The sequence below is a fragment of the Vulpes lagopus genome, chromosome 3 (assembly GCF_018345385.1).
Source record: "Vulpes lagopus strain Blue_001 chromosome 3, ASM1834538v1, whole genome shotgun sequence".
Classification (NCBI taxonomy): domain Eukaryota; kingdom Metazoa; phylum Chordata; class Mammalia; order Carnivora; family Canidae; genus Vulpes; species Vulpes lagopus.
The window spans coordinates 128,851,208-128,868,223 of record NC_054826.1 but is presented as its reverse complement, the minus strand read 5'-3'; the positions used below and the strand labels follow the sequence as shown (position 1 = coordinate 128,868,223).

The window sequence follows — 17,016 nt, the reverse complement described above, 5'->3', positions numbered from 1 at the left end:
TGCCGGATGCTCTTGGACTTGGAACCGTTTTCAGAGAGATCCCTTTATTAGATTTGGAGCTCTGTGGTGACAGGCCTGGCGGGCTCAGCACAATCTGTCCTCTCCCCCACCCAGTCGGGGGGGGGGGGCCCAGCTGTGGGACAGGACTTCCTGCCTAATCAACAGAACCTGCTTCCCACCTGGAACACTGCCCAGAAACGCAAGTTCTCAGGTCCCAGAAGCCACGGCGTCCTCAATACCCAGTTCCAGGTGGGGCAGGTACTCCATCCCCAGCACAGGTGCTGTGGGCTGGGTGCTCCTCTCCTGCCAGCATCCACTGCTGACCAGTGCAGGAGGGCTCCTCACCCTGGGCAAGGAGCTTGACTAGCTTGGCCGACCCTGCTTCAGGGAGGTGACTCCAGACATGGGGAGGGATCCCAGCTCTGCCTTAAACTGCTCACAAGACAGGCCCTCACAAGGACACTGCTCACAGACCTGGGCCCACGGGGAGGTTCTGGGACCTTGGGGAACCTCCGGCCTCCTGCCATGGGGAGTCTGGGTGAGTGTAGGCTTGAGATCACCTTCACTGGCTATGGGTCCGAGTCCTGTTTCTGTGTGGGTTCCAACACATCCCTGCCGCTCGGTGTTTTGGGGGCAATCCCTGGGGTCCCAGGACTGGCTGTGGTAGGCCCAGCAGACCTGTGAGGAGGCCTCCTACCACCTGATGCTGAGGCCGGAGCTGGCCTTCTCCACCGCATGGTAGCTTGTGTGCAGCAGACGGCCAGCCTGCTCTGAGCCTTCACCCTGCAGCCAGCTCCTATACAGTTCCTGGACGCCAGGCACGTCCTCCGGCACCTCTGTCCTAACCATGCCGTACAGCATCTCAACCTGCTGGAGAAGCTCCTTGCTGGGCACGTCGGGGGCCTTGAGCTGGCCTCCGCCGTTCAAGCAGCCTGGAGGAGACAAGACAGGTGAGAGCAGTTATAGGAGGACACCTGTGCTCGGGGGCATGGCACACCGCTTCTCAACGCCGGCTGTCCTGCGCCCCCCGACCACCCAGGCGGGGGAGAAGACCAGGCTTCCTCCACCCCTCCTGCCCTGGCGGGACGCTGCCCCAGCCCTGGTACTGGTAAGGGCCCCGCGCGGTCTCTGAGGAGCAGGCCACGCCACAGCTACCTGCGGGGCAGGCCATGACCTCCACGTAATGGTACGGGCAGCGCCCTCGCTTGAGCTTCTGCACCAGGTTCTGGATGTTGCGGAAGCCGTAAGCTGCGGCAAAGTGCAGCAGAACGCGGCCCTCCTTCTCCAGGGTCACCTCCTTGAAGTCCTTGTTCCTGAGGGAAGCACAGCTTGGGCTCCCTCCCGTTCCCACCCCTGCAGGCATGTTGGTAGAGTACCTGGCTCTTCGGTGGATAGTGAGGAAGGAGAGGGTGGAAAGCTCACTTCTGCTAAGTTTCCTCATCTTTAGGATGGGAGCCCCCTGCTTCCCGAGGATGGCCCCGGGGCGGGGCGTTGTGTCAGGACATCCCTTGTGCCAGGCACACCACCTTGCCACCACAGCCCATAGACCACTGGGGGGTGCAAAGGGACACTGACCTCTGTAATGGGGAGGCAGAGCTCTGGAGAGTTCTCGCCAGACAGGAGGGCTCAGCTCCTACCTGGTGCCCTGGGTCTTCATCAAACCCAACCTGCTGTCCTCCAAGCCCAGTTCAGCGAGGGAACCTGATGGGCTGCCATGTCCCCAAGCGCCAGCCCTTCCCACTGACCTCAGGGGTCTGTAGGTGACCTCATCCACGTGGATTCCAAAGAGCTCCCAGGCTGCATGCTGGAACACGTGCTCCAGGTAGCCCCCGGAGCCCCCACCCCGATGGCTGCTGGGTTCTTGGGCAGACATGCTGCTGCACCTGGGGAGCAAGGCATGGCCTCAGGTGGTAGCAGGGCTACTGTCCATGGAGGTTTCGGGTAACCTTTGTCTCTCACACTTGAGGGAAAAGAGTCCAAGACCTGGGGGCCTTTTCTGGGTGTCAGAAGGTAGCTCAGGTGGGAGGATGACTGTCCTGCTGTCAAGTAATCTGTTTGGGGAGCTCAGACCTGTGTCAAATTGGAGTCAGCTCCGATGACCATCAGTTAGGTGGCCACTGGCCATCTCGTGAACTTTACCACCTCTGTGAACAAGTCACAGGGCAGACATGGAATCATGCAGAAGGAAGCCATGGCGGGGGAGAGGAAGGGGACGGGGCCTACCCCATGTTCTCACTTCTGCTGCTTGCCAGGACACCTGCAACCCCCAACCAACGTCACGAGCACCTTGACGCCAGACTACACGCTCCCCTCTGCCGCAGGAGATGCTGACTTACAGGCTGTCCAGGGGGGCTGGCTCCAGTTCTGAGAGTGACACCCCTTCTTCCTCCAGCAACTTGAACACTTCTCCTACAACAAGACCCCAGCACAGACGCTCTTCAGCTGAGATCTCCACAAAAAAACACTGAGGAAACTCACATCGTCTGCAACCTGTGCTTGGGCTCTGGACACCCAAACGCCCACCTCCTGGCCTGAGGGTGGAGGACGAGCCTGGCCACAGAGGCGAGGAAGGACTCTACTTCTGAAGACCCTCAGAAGAGCCAGCCTGCTCCCCAGACCTGTGGCCCACCCTCACGGTGGGTGGCACGGCGGGGGGTGGGCAGGCCCATCCCCGAGGTGCGCCCACGGCAGTGTGGTCACGGCTCCCCACAGGTGGACAGGGCCACATTCATGCAGGAAGCCTTTCCCCACCGCTGTCTGGGCTCCTGAGCGTTTATTTCTCTGTATTTTAAGCACCTGGGAGACTCTCTGAGGCTGCTCAACTCAGAAATGGGGAGACCCACGTGAGTCAGAGCAGTTGACAACAATCTTGGCACACCTCCCACGCAGACTGTTTTAGGGCAAACACTCAGGTAGTGCGGGGGGGTGAGGGGAGCCCATTGATCACAGGTCACCAAGATCATGGTACAGCTGTAAAGCTGTGAAGCTGTGAAGTAGGACCTGGCTCTGAGGAGAGGGCGGGGGGTGCCTCGTGCACAGGGGATGGCAGCTTCAGCCGGGGCCTGTGGGCAGAACCCAGGCAACGCCATCCATGCCCTGGACTCAGGGCAGCAGGACCCACACCTGTGGTGACGACACAATCCACGTCACGCGTCTGGTGCTCCTGGTTGAAAAAGTCTGGTCTGGAAGCTTCCAGCTTTTTGTCATAGCACGGCATTACCGTCACATGGTAGATCCTGTCGGGGGTCAAATGCTGCCGAGAAATGTGGAAATGTGGAATCGCTGCCTGACCCAGCAGTAAAAGGGGGCCCCATCAGGTGAGGTGGGGGTGACACAGCCGGCCAGTGGCCAGGATGTGAGCGAGCTTCTTTGTAGGGGCCTGTGGACATTGTAGATCTTGGCTCATCTTTCAGGACAATGGCAGTGAATGGTTCACAGATGGAACATTCCTGTTACCTGCTGCTGGGCAAAGAAGTCCTTGACCAGGGAGCCCATGACCTGCTGTGGGGACCGGGCAGTGCTGAGGTAAGGGATGAGGAAGTTCCCATGCGTCTTCTCAGCATAGCAGATCCAGCCTGCGGTCGACACAGGGAACAAAAGGGCCGTCTCACCAGCCAGTGAGTGACATGATGCTCTTAGGGTGGAGCTACTCGTACAAGGGGCTATGGTCCCAGACTGCCCCTGCTCTGCTGTCACTCACTGGCCACTGGCATCTGTGAGATCGTAGTCTGGGGAGCTAAGGGACTCTCAAGGTGGCTCCCCCTGCCGAGGAGACCAGAAGCCTACGCTGCCGCACGGAGCATTCCTGTTACCCGCGACCTGCAGCGTGGACACACCTGGGCAGGCGGACGTGAGCACAGGCAAGGCCTGCGTGGAGTTGGCCTGTTCTCGGAACCGCTGCACAAACTCGCGCTGGCTCTCCAGGAGACTGAAGCTCCTCGAGAAGGCGGTATCAAACACATAGTGCACCCCTGCAAGGCAAGCACCACCTCACCCCCACGAAGGACAGTGGGATGGCCCCAGCTGCGCCCACGGTGACAGCCACACCCTTTGTGGACCAAGCCACACCCTTTGCAGTGCCCAGTCCACGACCTCCCAGCCCAGCTCCTGACACACAGAAGTCACCCAAAGTGGATCTGAGCTACAACCTGACGGGGACCTGGGAAACGGGCCTCGATGATGATCATGTAAAACCAATGAGAGGAGTGGGTGAGTTCCAGGTTGGGAGAGCACAGAGAGGACTCAGGGGGCTCCCCGCTAAGGCACAGCTCCCGTTTGTCAAACCGAAACTTCAGGCTGAGGTCAACTCCGAACAGTCTGGAGTGTCTGGATTCAGGGAATCGGATGCCTGAGGAGCCCCCTCACGGGACCCCCCCCCCCACACTGAGCTACAGCACTCACACGACGTTTGGTGCCTACCGATCTTCTTGAAGAATGCGGTCAGCTTTCTGGCAGTGTCCGTAGGGCTCAGCTGAAATCTTGCAGCCAGCGAAGCTCTGGATTGGGGCGAGACAGAAACCACAACCAGCCTCTGCTGCCCCGGGGCTGCCATCTGCAAAGCAAGGGGCACGTGCTCACTTGGTGTGTTTCACACGGAGTCCCCGTGGTCTGGTGCTGGAGACAGCGTGCCCTACCTCCGTCAGGACATGTCATGTTTAGGCACGTGGAGGGCCCAACACTTTAGCGTAGCGCTGAAGTATTGAGATCCCGCTGATGACACTTTAAAAATGTGGGAGTCACATGGAGATTAGCTGCCCTTGAAGGCAACAGCTAAGGATACGGGGGTTGATGTCAAGTTAAAGTCTCCGAGACCGCCCACCACTTACCTTATTGGCATCTAAGACCTTCCGCAGCTCCTCGTGGCTTTGCTGAGTGATGAGCACGGTCTCCGCCGAGGTGACACAGCCACTGCACGCCAGGCAGTCATCCAGCGAGATCTTTGCCTTCTCCAGCCTCTGGGTCCCTCCGTCCTGCAGCCACAAGGACATGAGCTCTCACGATGACAGAGCCTACAGGAAACCTTTATTCTCTGGCTCACAACTCTGACAACCAACACGGAAGTTGGCTGGCTTTGAATGCCACGGGATTTTTAAAGATTAAATATCTGTTACAGAAATATGTACGTTCCATATGTATTCTAGACTTAATTAGCTCCATCAAATTCTATCTTTGGTACAGGATCAGCTGGCACATCAGAATCGTATTAATGAGGCCTGTAGCCTGTCAGGGGTGGAATGTGGGTGTTAAAGCTGCAGAGAAGCAGGTGACTTGTCTGCACTCACGCACAGAGGTTCCTAGTCTGCACTCGTGCAGCTGTGAAGACGGGAAAACGTCAAAGGCCGGAGGCCAACAGCAGGATGAGAAAGGCAAGGCTGAGATGAAGGCAGAGAGGGCAGAGAGAGGTGGCGCTCTGCTCAGTGAAGAGCAGCAGCCCTGGAGGGGACAGACACACGGGCGGCAACAGCCAGATGGCAAACAGATGCAGAACCTGGTGTGGGCGCCGGTGTCCTGGCTGACCCCCTGCCACTTCCCCAGGTGCCAGCGACCCAGCTGAGCCCCTGTACTTCCCTATACGCTCAGAAGAGTGTGAGCCAGGGCCAGGCGAGCTCCAGGGGCCCAGAATGGGACCTGGGGGGCTGAGGAGACGGGGTCTCCCTTCCAGCCCAGCTCATCAGGGCTACGCTTCACACCAAAACCCCATTTTGAGCTCAGGACTGAAAGTACCCTAACTTTCGAGTTAGTTGGGCATAAAGGCTCAGGCTTTGATCTCGTGCCAAGAGAATAAGCTTCCCAACTTCTTTCCAAATCAACCACTGCTGCTTGGGACAGCAGGGCCGCACCTCTCCTGGACCCCTTCATAGGTGGACCCCACCCCACCCCAAGGCATTGGGGCACCCCAATGCCCCAAGGTGGCATTCCCCTGGGCTGGGCTGGCTTGGGCAGGGGCTGCGGTGTGCTTCAGGGTCACTCTCCTGGCCTGAGCAGGGGGCCTGTTCGCTCCCTGTGAATGCCTGATCCCTGTCCCCCCCAGCCCTGCCATGTGCCACTGGAGGCTCCTCCCCTGCCTGGAGGAGTTCCCGTGCCAGGTGCGCCCATGCCTGTGGTCCCTGGGATGGCATGGCCATTCTTGGGAGTCCTCCTAGCCGACTAGGCCGGGATCTAGTTACGCTGTAACCACCTAAGGAGCAGCATCACTATGAGCAACATCCTCCTGGCCTTGATGACAAGGAATCCGACCACTGCAGAAGGCCCCACGATCCTCAATCCTCGTGCTCCTCACTGGAAAGAGCAGCAAAATTGCGCTTTTGGTCACCTGGGCTGGAACTCACCGGACTGACCTGGAAGTAACTCCCATCATCCTCGATGTGGATCTTGGCCACCCCGCTTCCGGGCCGCCTGTCCACCTTCACGGGCTTGATGCAGTCCTGCTCCGGGAGGAGACGGCAGTCGGGGCGCCGGGGGCAGCGCTCATCGCGGCTCAGTCGCCCGGGGACGGGGACGGGGACAGCGGGGACAGCAGCCCCCCCCCGCGCGCCCCGGGCTCTGACCTCACCTCTGACCTCACCTGGACCTCATCGTTCTCAGGACGCCCAGGGGCCGCGTGCGCATCTCTGGCAGGAGGCCGGCGCCTGCCCGCGCCGGCACCTGAGCCCCCGCTGCCACCCCCCTCCCCGTGCCCCCTCCTCCCTCCCCCCCCGCCTCCCCCCTCCCCCCTCCTCGACCCCCTCCGCCCTCCCCCGCCCGCACAGCCCCCCGGCCTCGGCACGTCCCCCGCGCGGGCGCCCCGCAGGCAGCGTCACGAGCCCGACCCCCCGGCGGCCTCGGCCTCCCTCTCCCCCAGGAGCGCCGAGGACGCGGCGGGGCTCCCTGGGTCCCCCTCCAGGCGCACCTGAGACGGCCCGATGAAGTCATCCAGATCCGTCAGCTGCAGCGCCCCGCTGAAGGGCGACGCCATGGCGCCAAGCCTGCCGCCGGGCGCGGAGCGCGGAGGTCGTCAAATGCCGCGAAACGGCCGGCTTGTTCCGCCACGCTGCCGGAAAGCGCCCTACGCGGCGCATGCGCACCTGGCCCCTCGGCCGGGCTCCTGGAGCAGGGCGCGCGCCCCCTGCCGGCGGGTGCAGCCCCGCGGACAAGTCGGCCGCCTTCCCCGCGCCGCGCGGACCGGTGACGCGTCCTGCCCCGGGGCTCACCTGCCGGCCAGGTGTGCGGCCCCGCAGGCCTTGCCTGATCAGCAGCGGCCCTGGGGTGGGGGCCTTCCGGCCCCAGCCATCCCCGTCCTCACGATGCCTGACCGAGGTCTCAGACAGGATGCCCGAGGTCTGAACGGGCGCAAGCGGTTCTTAGAAGTAGGCGAGCACGAAACAACCCGCTTCACTGAAATGCCCCCGAGCAGGTTTACAAAATAAAAGTGAGAAGAGTAGCAGGTGCCATGGAGATGGGGGCAGGATGAGGACCTTTCGGATGGGAATGACAGCGATGATTTCCCCGGGAGGGGCTCTGGCGGAGGCTGGCGGGAGGGGCTCTGGCGGAGGCTGGCGGGGCCGTGCGGGGCCGCGTCCCTGCAGGGCAGGCTTCACTCTCCTTCCCCTGGAACCCAAGTCTGTAGGAGCAAACTAGGTGGATGACAGGTGGGAACGGCCCAAGTGTCGTCAGCAGCCGGGTGGGTAGGCCAGTTGTGGTCCAGGCACACAACGATCAGCGCACAGCTGCAGAGCAGGCCCAGGCACTGACACCTGCTGCCATGGGGCTGACCCCTGAGGACCTGATGCTCAGTGAGAGAAGCCACATGTTGTAGGGTTCCGTTCCTAGGCGGTGCGCAGAACCTGGAACTCCGCGGAGATGCTAAGTAGCTTCAAGGTTGCCAGGGGCCGTGCAGGAGGCTTCGCTGTGCTGTGATAGAAAGTTTTGGAAATAGCAGGAGTGGTTGCGCCACACTGAACGCAACGAATGCCTGCGAGTCGTGCGCTTACACAGGTCCTATGGCACATTCTTTTGTGTATATAATAATGTAACGTATAAATTAATAGTGTATCAAAAACTACTGAATTGCACATTTTAGTGGGTGGATGGTATGGTACATGAGTCTGAATCTCTATAAATCCACTGCCCCAAGGTGACCCCAAGAGTGGGGACAGTGTGTGTGCCCAGGTCCACCCGGTTTCGAAGCCTCAGGACCCCCGTCCCCGGAGACAGTGTCTGGGTCAGGAACTCTGACTGGAGGTCCTGGCATCACGCACGCACACACGAGGGCCCTGGAGACAACCCTGTGCCTGCCTCCTCTACGCACCTGCTCTCACACCTGCAGGTTGTTTCATCATCATCATTAGTGAGTATTTACCGTACGTTTCCCGTGTGCAATGCCAGGGTTTACACGTTGGGGGAAACGGGGCCCTTGGCCAACCTGGGCCACCGCCAGGACGCCACGACGCGGTGTGGGCGCCCTGCTCCTTGCACTGGGACAGACGCGGACCTGGGCGTCCGCTCCAGGTGTGCCCACAGGACCCCCTTTGCCCAAGGCTGGCCACCGGAGCTCCAGGTGGGCGCGGGCACAGTTCCACCGAGGTGCACGCAGCTGCCCCCGCATGCAGGAGGCCGTCAGTGTTGCCGTGGGAGGGACCGGCCCCGTGTCAGTGTCCAGTGCTGCTGCAACGGGGGACAGCAGCTGAGGTTTACAACCACAGAGGTTTATCCTCTCAGAGCTGCTGAGGCCACGAGGCCGAGGCCACGGTGTCCGCAGGCCCTTCCAGGGGCCCCTTCCTGCCTGGTGTGGCTGCTGGTGGCCCCGGGCAGCCCTCCGCTGCTCCGTCGCAGGGCTCCCGCGTGTCTCCTCCTCCCTCCTGTCACTGGATTCAGGGCCCAGACTCCTACCAGCATGATCTCGTCCTGACGTCCTTGATGACATCTGCAAGGACCCTATTTCCACATGAGGTTTCATTTACAGGTTTGGGGGACACGTTATTTGGAGAGCACCATTCAACCCACCACAGCCCTCATGTGCAAGGTTTTTTTTTTTTAAGATTTTTTTATTCATGGGAGACAGAGGGAGAGGCAGGCTCCCTGCAGGGAGCCTGCTGGGGGACTCGATCGCAGGACCCTGGGATCACGCCATGAGCCGAAGGCAGACGCTCAGCTGCTGAGCCACCCCGGCGTCCCCCTCATGTCCAAGTTTTTGTGGGATCCTCAGAATCTGCTGCGTAATGGGATGCGTCTCCCCAGGTCTGTGGACTGTGTGGACTGCGCTGGCCCAGGTGCGGGGCTGGGAAGGACCACACGGGCTAGGCTATCCGACAGCCAGGCTTGGGCCAGGAGGTGTCTTGCAGGCAGGCAGCAAGGATCCAGGGTCGGGAAAAGTAAAAGGCGTTTTGTCCTTCCAAAAAAATGCTCGGGGGCTCCTGTTCTGGTTCCGGTGGAAGAGCCTACAATTCTTGATCTTGGAGTCATGAGTTTGAGCCCATGCTGGGTGTGGAAATTGCTTAAATCAATAAAAAATTAAAAAAAAAAATTCTTAAACATGTGATTTCAAAACATTTACTACATCGTCCAGTGCTGCTGTGTTGTATACCAAGGCGTCTGCAAAACATTGGGAAGTAGAAGTGGGGCTTGCTCCCCCTGCCCCGCCGGGTGTAGGAGGAAGGATGTGTGCAGGAGAGGCCCAGGGGCCCACGTATCAGACCATGGGCGGGCACGGGAGGGGCTTCCGGCTGCAGCAGGGCCCCTGCCTGGGAGGGAGGTCAGTAGTTGGCCATTCAGGGTGAGTCGTGAAGGTCAAGGCTGGCCTCACGCCCCGACAAGAATGTCCAGCCTCCTGAATGTGCTCCTGTCTTTTTGTAAAGTGTGGGTGGCCAGCTGGGGGTGTCCCTGCCAGGTGAGGGTCTGCACGCTCGGGAGTTTCTGGGTAAATCAGCCTAGGTCCCTGTGAGTCATGGGGGTCCTCCCCTGTCTGGGGGAGTGTGGGCACAGCCGCTCACCCCTTCCACTCTGTGAGGCTGCGGCCCTGGAGGGACGGTGGGGAAGGGCCCACGCGCGGTGCCCCCCGTGCCCCTTGTTCTCAGCATCCAGGGAGAACAAGCAGGTTCCGGTGCAGGATCCGGGTGCCCCGTCTGAGCCCCGCCGCCAGTGCAGGTGCAGCCTGACTCCCCGGGAAGCCGAGTGCTCCCTGGGCTGAGCCGGGCCGCCCTGTATTTGCTGCAGAAAACCACCACGGGCAATGAGCACATCATTAGCGCCTCCCGCTGTGGCCCCTCCGCTTGTCAACAGGTGTGAGCCTGTGGCAGCCCCGGGAGGCGGCGGGCAGCAATTAGCCGCTAATGAGAGGCCTGCGACCTGCTCCTGGGGGGCGGGGGGGGGGGGTTGTTCCGGGGAGGGCACAGCAGGGAGGGCGCGCAGCAGGCGGGGCAGGCCAGGAGCCCCTGGGGGCTCGCGGGGCCCCGATGCTGCCCCCCACCCCTGCCCTGCGAGGACACCGAAAGGGTCGCTCCCCCAGACCTCCCTGGGGTTGAGGGTCACCACGTGTCCACGTGCGTGTCTGGCCCACTGACGCCCAGCAGCACGTGATCCTCTGCCCATGTCCCAAATCCTTTCCGGGGACACGGTGTCGTCCCTGCCCTGCTGCCGTGTCTGAGCTGCCTCCCGCCTCCCGGGCTCCATGGACCCCCGAGGCCCTGGGTGTGGCCCCTCTGATGCTGCCACCTGTCAGCCAGCCCCTGCGGCCCCGGAAGGACCCTGCAAGGTGCTCCACGGAGCTGGGGCGGGGATCGCCCAGGGCAGCACCCAAGACAAGACCCTGAACCCAGCCTGGCCTGCCGCCTGTGGGAGGGTCACCCTGAGCACTGAGCCCCAGAGCCCAGCCTGGAGAGGTTCCAGCTGGTGAGGTCATGGGCCCTCTTCAGAAGACACCTCCCACCGGGCCCCCTTCCCTCCTGCCCCCACAGTCTCCTTGGAGGACAGCCTCCAACTCCCCTTCCTTGGGCTGTAGAGTCAGGAGTAGGTGAGGGGACAGGGTGCCCCACGCTCTGTAGGACATGAGGTCTTCCTCATGCTGGGGGCCTGGGAGGAAGGAGCCAGCTGCCTTGGTAGAGACGGGGAGCAGGGAGCCACTCTGCAAAACAGAAGACCCCACGGGGGTTCACTCCACCCACGTCTGGGATGACGTGCCTCCCTGGCTCTGACCCGGGAGAGCTGCAGGCCGCAATTCCCGGAGGTCCAGGCTGGTCTCTCCATCTCTGCGTCGGTTCCCCTTCTGACCTGGGGCCACCTCCACCCTGGGCAGCCCTGACTGCCCACGCGCCCTGGGGCCTTTGGGACCCCAATCTAGGCCACTGCTCCCAGATGCCATCCTGACTGCAGGGGTGCTGGGAGGCGGGCATGTGCTAAGAGCCAGGGAACAGTGAGGAAGCAGTGTCACCCTCTGATGGCCACGTGGGCCAGCCCTACCAAAGGTTCGTCACCCAGCCCTGGAAGCTGTCCTGAAGTGCAGTGAGGTCCTTGTAGGTATGGCAGGTTCTTGAGAAGTGACCAGCCGTGAGGGGTTGTGGTGCCAAGCAGGGCACAGGTCAAGTCTGGGGGTGGGAGGGGCAAGTCACCCCAGGGGCCCTGGCTGCGCAGGCTTCAGACCATGCGCAGAACACCTGCCACATGGGGGCCACCGGCCAGTCCTGAGCTCACCAAGGGGGCTCCACGGGAGAGCTGGTCCAGGATCCAGTCCACGTCCTACTCCTGGGTGGTGGTGCCTGAGGCCATGAAGAAGGCGGCTAGCTGGGCACACTGACCAGAGCCTATCTAGGACCCGGACCCGGGCCTGGGCACTGCCCGTCAGCCTGGCCCTCAGTGAGCTACCTGTCCCACCCCAAAGCACCCTGACTGGCTGTGCTGCACTGTCCTCAAGCTCATGCCACTGTCTCAAGTCCTCACACAGCAGGTGTGGAGTTGGAATGATATTTCCCAGGTGCGCATCCAGCCACAGCTGGAGTTTGTCCTGGGGCACGTGGGACACGTAGGAGCAGAGGGTGCCTGGGGTGATTCAGATCCGTGTGGAGGAGGCAAGCCGGCCCAGCCGCAGCTCTTGGCTGCTGCCCCAGGACCCCAGCCTATGTTGGGGGGGAGTCAGTGAGGGCGGCCCCGCATGCTCGCTCTCCCTCCTGCATGCCTTGCACATCGTGTGGGGTCTGCAGATGCTGCGGTGGCTGTAGGGTGCCGCCTCCAGGAGCAGCTGGGAGGCACTGCTGCAGCCCCTTGCTCCGGGTCGGCCACACGGGTGGGGTCACCAGCCAGGCTCCCCTCCCCAGTCCAGCCATAGGGCCGCCCACCCCCACCTCTTCCTGTAGTGGCTGGAAGGCGTTGCAGGAGACACCCGCTGGAATCTGGGCTAGGATGGCACCTGCCATGGCTGGCAGGTGGGCCTGGATGAGAATGTGACGTCCTGGCTGCGCTGTCCCTGGAGGCCAGGTCCCAGGTGGCACAGGAGATGGCTGGGGCAACACTTGGCAGCCAGGCTTGAGGAGCAGGGGTCACTAATCAGCAGTGCCATCTCCCCTTCAGCCCCCAACTCAGAACAGCGGCTCACAGACACCAAGGTGTCTGGGGAAATAAGCCAGGGTGCATCTGTGCCATGTCGGGGGTGTGCTGGGTCCCCCATCTAGCTGTGCATGAGCTGCCTCTGCTCCTCTGAGAGGGCATGAAGGCAGCACCCAGGATAGTCCTGCTGGGGGAGCAATGATGGTCAAGGGGAAGGTCTGGTGCCCAGCAGGCCACCCCAGCAGGAGCAGGCCAATGGGGGGACACACAGGCTCCACTGGGCATCAGAGCCCAGGGCTTGGGGTGGCAGTGGCAGGTGTACACTCAGGTCAAACTTGATCCTGACCCCGGGACCTGACTACCCCCCCACCTTGGGGCCTGACCCACCATGCCCCACCCCCCACCCCCACCCCGGGACCTGGCCCACCACACCCCCTGACCTGGCCCATGCCACTGGCCCCCCCAGAACTGGCCTGTGTTTCTCACCCCTGAATGAAGCAGCCCCATCCCTGGCCCTGTTGGGCTGTGTGTTTGGGGGGTGCACTTGGGCTCCAGCTGGGGGCAGTTAGTGAGGTGGGGCCGGAGTCACAGAGGCCAGGAGGGGGGTTAGTGGCCTAGCATTCAGTGATGGTGTGAGGGGCGGGGGGGCTGTGGCCAGGCAAGGAAGGCTGCCTCCCCAGAGTCTCCAGAAATCAGCCTGGTAAGGCACACGCTTAACTGCCTGAGGCTGAGCCACCCAGGGGCCCCTCCCACTTTCTTCCTCACGCATGCGCCTCGTTCCCCAGCGCCGTGCACCTGTGAAGTCTGCACTTGCCCCAGTCTTTCTGCCTGACTTAGGCGCTGCGGCTCTTAGTGTCCAGGCACTTGCCTCCTCTTCTCAGGTCATGGATTTATTTATTCTCTTTCTTTATTATTTATTTAAGTAATCTCTATGCCCAACACGGGGCTCAGACTCGGGATCCCAAAATCAAGAGTCCCATGTTCTTCTGACTGAACCAGCCAGACACCCTTTCTCTTTCTCTCTCTCTCTCTCTCTCTCTCTTCCTTTCTTGAAATTTTTTTCAAAGATTTTATTTATTCCTGAGACACAGAGGCAAAGACACAGGCAGAGGGAGAAGCAGGTTCCCTGCACGGAGCCCGACGTGAGCTTCGATCCCAGGACCCCGGGATCACACCCTGAGCCAAGGGCAGACCTCAGCCACTGAGCCTCCCTGGGGGCCCCAACTCTGCCCTCTTTAAACAGTAATTCCCCTTCCCACCTGCAGCCCCCGGTAGCCTCCATTATGCTTCCTGCCTGTGGGTTTCCCTAACCTGGACACTGCATGGATATGAATACGTACACAAGCTGGGTGGGGAGACAGAGGAGAGAGACACACAGACTCCCCACTCAGGGCAGGGCCCAACGTGGGGCTTGATCCCATGACCCACGGATCATGACCTGAGCCCAAATCAGGTGTTAGATGTTGAACAGACCAAGTCACCTGGTGTCACTGGACATGGAAAACATGGAAAATGCATCCTCCCACGTCTGGCTGCTTTTGCTGAGCATCATGTTCCTGAGGCTCGCCCACATCGTGGCCGGTAGCCCCATTCCCCTCATGCCTGACTCCCATTCCTGGCATGGACACACCCCATTTTTTTGTTGGTCTATTCCTCTGTCAGCGGGCCCTTGAGCTGTGTCCACCGTTTGGCTCCTGCGGCTAATGTGCTGTGGGGAGCACAAGGATCTGCTTGAGGTCCCATTTTTTTTTTAAGATTTTATTTATTTATTCATGAGAGACACACAGAGAGAGAGGCAGAGACACAGGCAGAGGGAGAAGCAGGCTCCATGCAGGGAGCCCAATGTGGGACTCCATCCCGGGACTCCAGGATCACACCCCAAGTCAAAGGCAGACACGCTCAACCGCTGAGCCACCCAGGGATCCCCTTGAGGTCCATTTTTAAATCTTATGGATGTATCTTAAGTTGCTGGGTCACGTAGTAAGTCTGTATTTAAGTTTTTCAGGAGCTGCCAGGCCGGTTTCCACAGTGGCTGCTCCATTGAACGTTCTCACCGGCGATGCACAGGTAACCATTTCTCCATATCCTTGTCAACAGTGGTTATGCTGTTTATTTATTTATTTATTTTTTCAAGAGAGAGAGGAGAGTGGAAGGAGGAGGAAGAGGAAAAATGACTAAGTTGCATAGTCAGGTGTATGTTTAACTTCTTAAGAAAATGCCAAACAAGAGTGACCGTATTAACAGGTACCAGTGATGTACGAGAGTTCCAGTTGTCTCTGCCAACACTTGACGTTGTCAGTCCCATTGTTTTATCTTTCTTTAAAATCTTTAATTTTTTTTTTTATTTTTGATAGTCACAGAGAGAGACAGAGAGAGAGAGAGAGAGAGAGGCAGAGACACAGGCAGAGGGAGAAGCAGGCTCCATGCACCGGGAGCCCGACGTGGGATTCGATCCCGGGTCTCCAGGATCGCGCCCTGGGCCAAAGGCAGGCGCCAAACCGCTGTGCCACCCAGGGATCCCCCTTTCTTTAAAATCTTAAAGGAATTACTTATGGTTTGTTAAATAAATAATTAAATTATTATTTATAATAAAGCATATAATAATAAATAAGTTTTTAAAGAATTATTTTTTATTTCAGAGGGAAAGAGAGCATGAGCAGGGGGAGGGGCAGGCTCTGAGCTGAGCAGGGAGCCCAATGTGGGGCTCAATCCCAGGACCCTGGGATCATGACCTGAGCCAAAGGCAGATGCTTAACTGACAGAGCCACGTGGGGGGGCCCCACAATATAGTGAGTCAGCAATTCTATCCATCACTCTGAGCTCATTACAAGTGCGCTCCTTAATCCCCATCACCTACCTAACCCTTCCTCCCACCCTCCTCCCCACTGGTGACCATCTGCTTCTGCTCGAGAGTCTGTTTCTTGGCTTGTCTCTCTTTTTTTCCTTTGTTCATTTGCTTTGTTTCTTAAATTCCACGTAGGAGTGAAGTCATGTAGTATTTGTCTTTCTCTGACATATTTCACTTGACATTATACTCTCTAGCTCCACCCGTTTGTAGCAAACAGCAAGATCTCATTCTTTTTTTTTTTTTTTTTTTTTAAGATTTATTTATTGATGATAGAGAGAGAGAGGCAGAGACGCAGGAGGAGGGAGAAGCAGGCTCCATGCCGGGAGCCCGACGAGGGACTTGATCCTGGGACTCCAGGATCGCGTCCTGGGCCAAAGGCAGGCACTAAACTGCTGAGCCACCCAGGGATCCCCTGATCTCATTCGTTATTATGGCTCAGTAATATTCCCTTGAATATGGACGTAGCCCACCTGTTCCTTACCCACTCTTCTGCTGATGGACACTTGGGCTGCTTCCCTAGTTTCACTATTGTAAATAATGCTGCAGTAAACATCGGCGTGCATGTATCCTTTTGAATTAGTGTTCTTGTATTCTTTGGGTGAATACTCAGCAGTGCAATTTGCTGAATCATAAGGCAGTTATTTTTTTTAACTTTTTGAGGAGCCTCCATACCGTCCCCCAGAGTGGCCGCATCAGTTTGCATCCCCACCAACAGTGCGCGAGGGTTCCTTTTCCTCCTCCTCCTCGTCAAACCTGTTGTTTCTTGTATTGTTGATTTTAGCAGTTCTGACAGGTGTGAGGTGATATCTCATTGTAGTTTTGATTTGTATTTCCCTGATGATGAGGCATGATGAGCATCTTTTCTGGTGTCTGTTAGCCATTTGTATGTCTTTGGAATATTGTCTGTTGGAGTCTTCATCCCACTTTTTATTTAAAATTTTTTAAAAATGGTAATTAGTTTGCTGTTTTGTTTTTTCAAGATTTGTTATTTATTTGACACACACACACACAGAGAAAATACAAGCAGAGGGGAGCATAAGGAAAAGGAGAGGGAGAAGCTGGCTCCCCGCTGAGCAGAAATCCCGACATGGGGTTTGAAAGTTTGATACCAGGACCCCGGGATCATGACCTGGGCTGAAGGCAGGTGGTTAGCCAACTGAGCCGCCTAGGTGCCTACTTTTTAATTGGATTATTCATTTTGGGGGTATTGAGTTTGGTAAGTTATTTATCTATTTTGGATAGTAACCCTTTATCAAATATGTAATTTGCAAATATCTTCTCTCATCCCCATGGGCTGCATTTTAGTTTTGTTGATTGTTTCCTTCACTGTGCAGAAGCTTTTTATTCTGATGTAGTCCCAATAGTTTAGTTTTGCTTTTGTTTTCTTTCCATTAGGAGACATATCTAGAAACATGCTGCTACAGCTGATGCCAGGTAAGTTGCTGCCTCTAGGATTTTTATGGTTTCAGGTCTCACATTTAGGTCTTTCATCCACTTTGAGTTTATTTTTGCATATGGTGTAAGAAAGTGCTCCAGTTTCATTCTTCTGCATGTGGCTGCCCAGTTTTCCCGACACCGTTGGCGGGAGAGCCCGTCCTCTTCCCATTGCATATTCTTGCCTTGGGCGTATGTCTTAAACCCAGCTTTCCTGAGCT

At 58.5% G+C, this 17,016-nt stretch overlaps 1 protein-coding gene and 1 long non-coding RNA gene across 2 annotated transcripts; one reads left to right on the top strand and one right to left on the bottom strand.

Moving 5' to 3' along the window:
• Positions 1–27: 27 nt before the first annotated feature.
• Positions 28–7,033, bottom strand: CIAO3 (cytosolic iron-sulfur assembly component 3). Its single transcript, XM_041748248.1, has 11 exons — positions 6,890–7,033; positions 6,330–6,425; positions 4,827–4,970; positions 4,420–4,552; positions 3,837–3,971; positions 3,457–3,575; positions 3,124–3,253; positions 2,337–2,409; positions 1,746–1,883; positions 1,156–1,313; positions 28–932 (listed from the first exon to the last, which is right to left on the bottom strand). The coding sequence occupies exons 1-11, from the start codon at positions 6,953–6,955 to the stop codon at positions 694–696; spliced, it is 1,431 nt and encodes a 476-aa protein (XP_041604182.1). The 5' UTR covers positions 6,956–7,033; the 3' UTR covers positions 28–693.
• On the top strand, positions 1,890–5,116 carry LOC121486873. Its single transcript, XR_005986753.1, has 2 exons — positions 1,890–2,636; positions 3,414–5,116. It is a non-coding gene; the product is annotated as an uncharacterized LOC121486873 (long non-coding RNA).
• Positions 7,034–17,016: the final 9,983 nt, after the last annotated feature.

Coding starts and splice junctions, on each gene's coding strand:
- CIAO3 (XM_041748248.1), bottom strand. CDS start 6,955: ATGGCGTCGCCCTTCAGCGGGGCGCTGCAGCTGACGGATCTGGATGAC. Junction 3,972..4,419: donor CGCATTCTTCAAGAAGATCG/GTAGGCACCAAA, acceptor CTTGCCTTGCAG/GGGTGCACTATGTGTTTGAT. Junction 3,254..3,456: donor ACTTCTTTGCCCAGCAGCAG/GTAACAGGAATG, acceptor ATTTCTCGGCAG/CATTTGACCCCCGACAGGAT.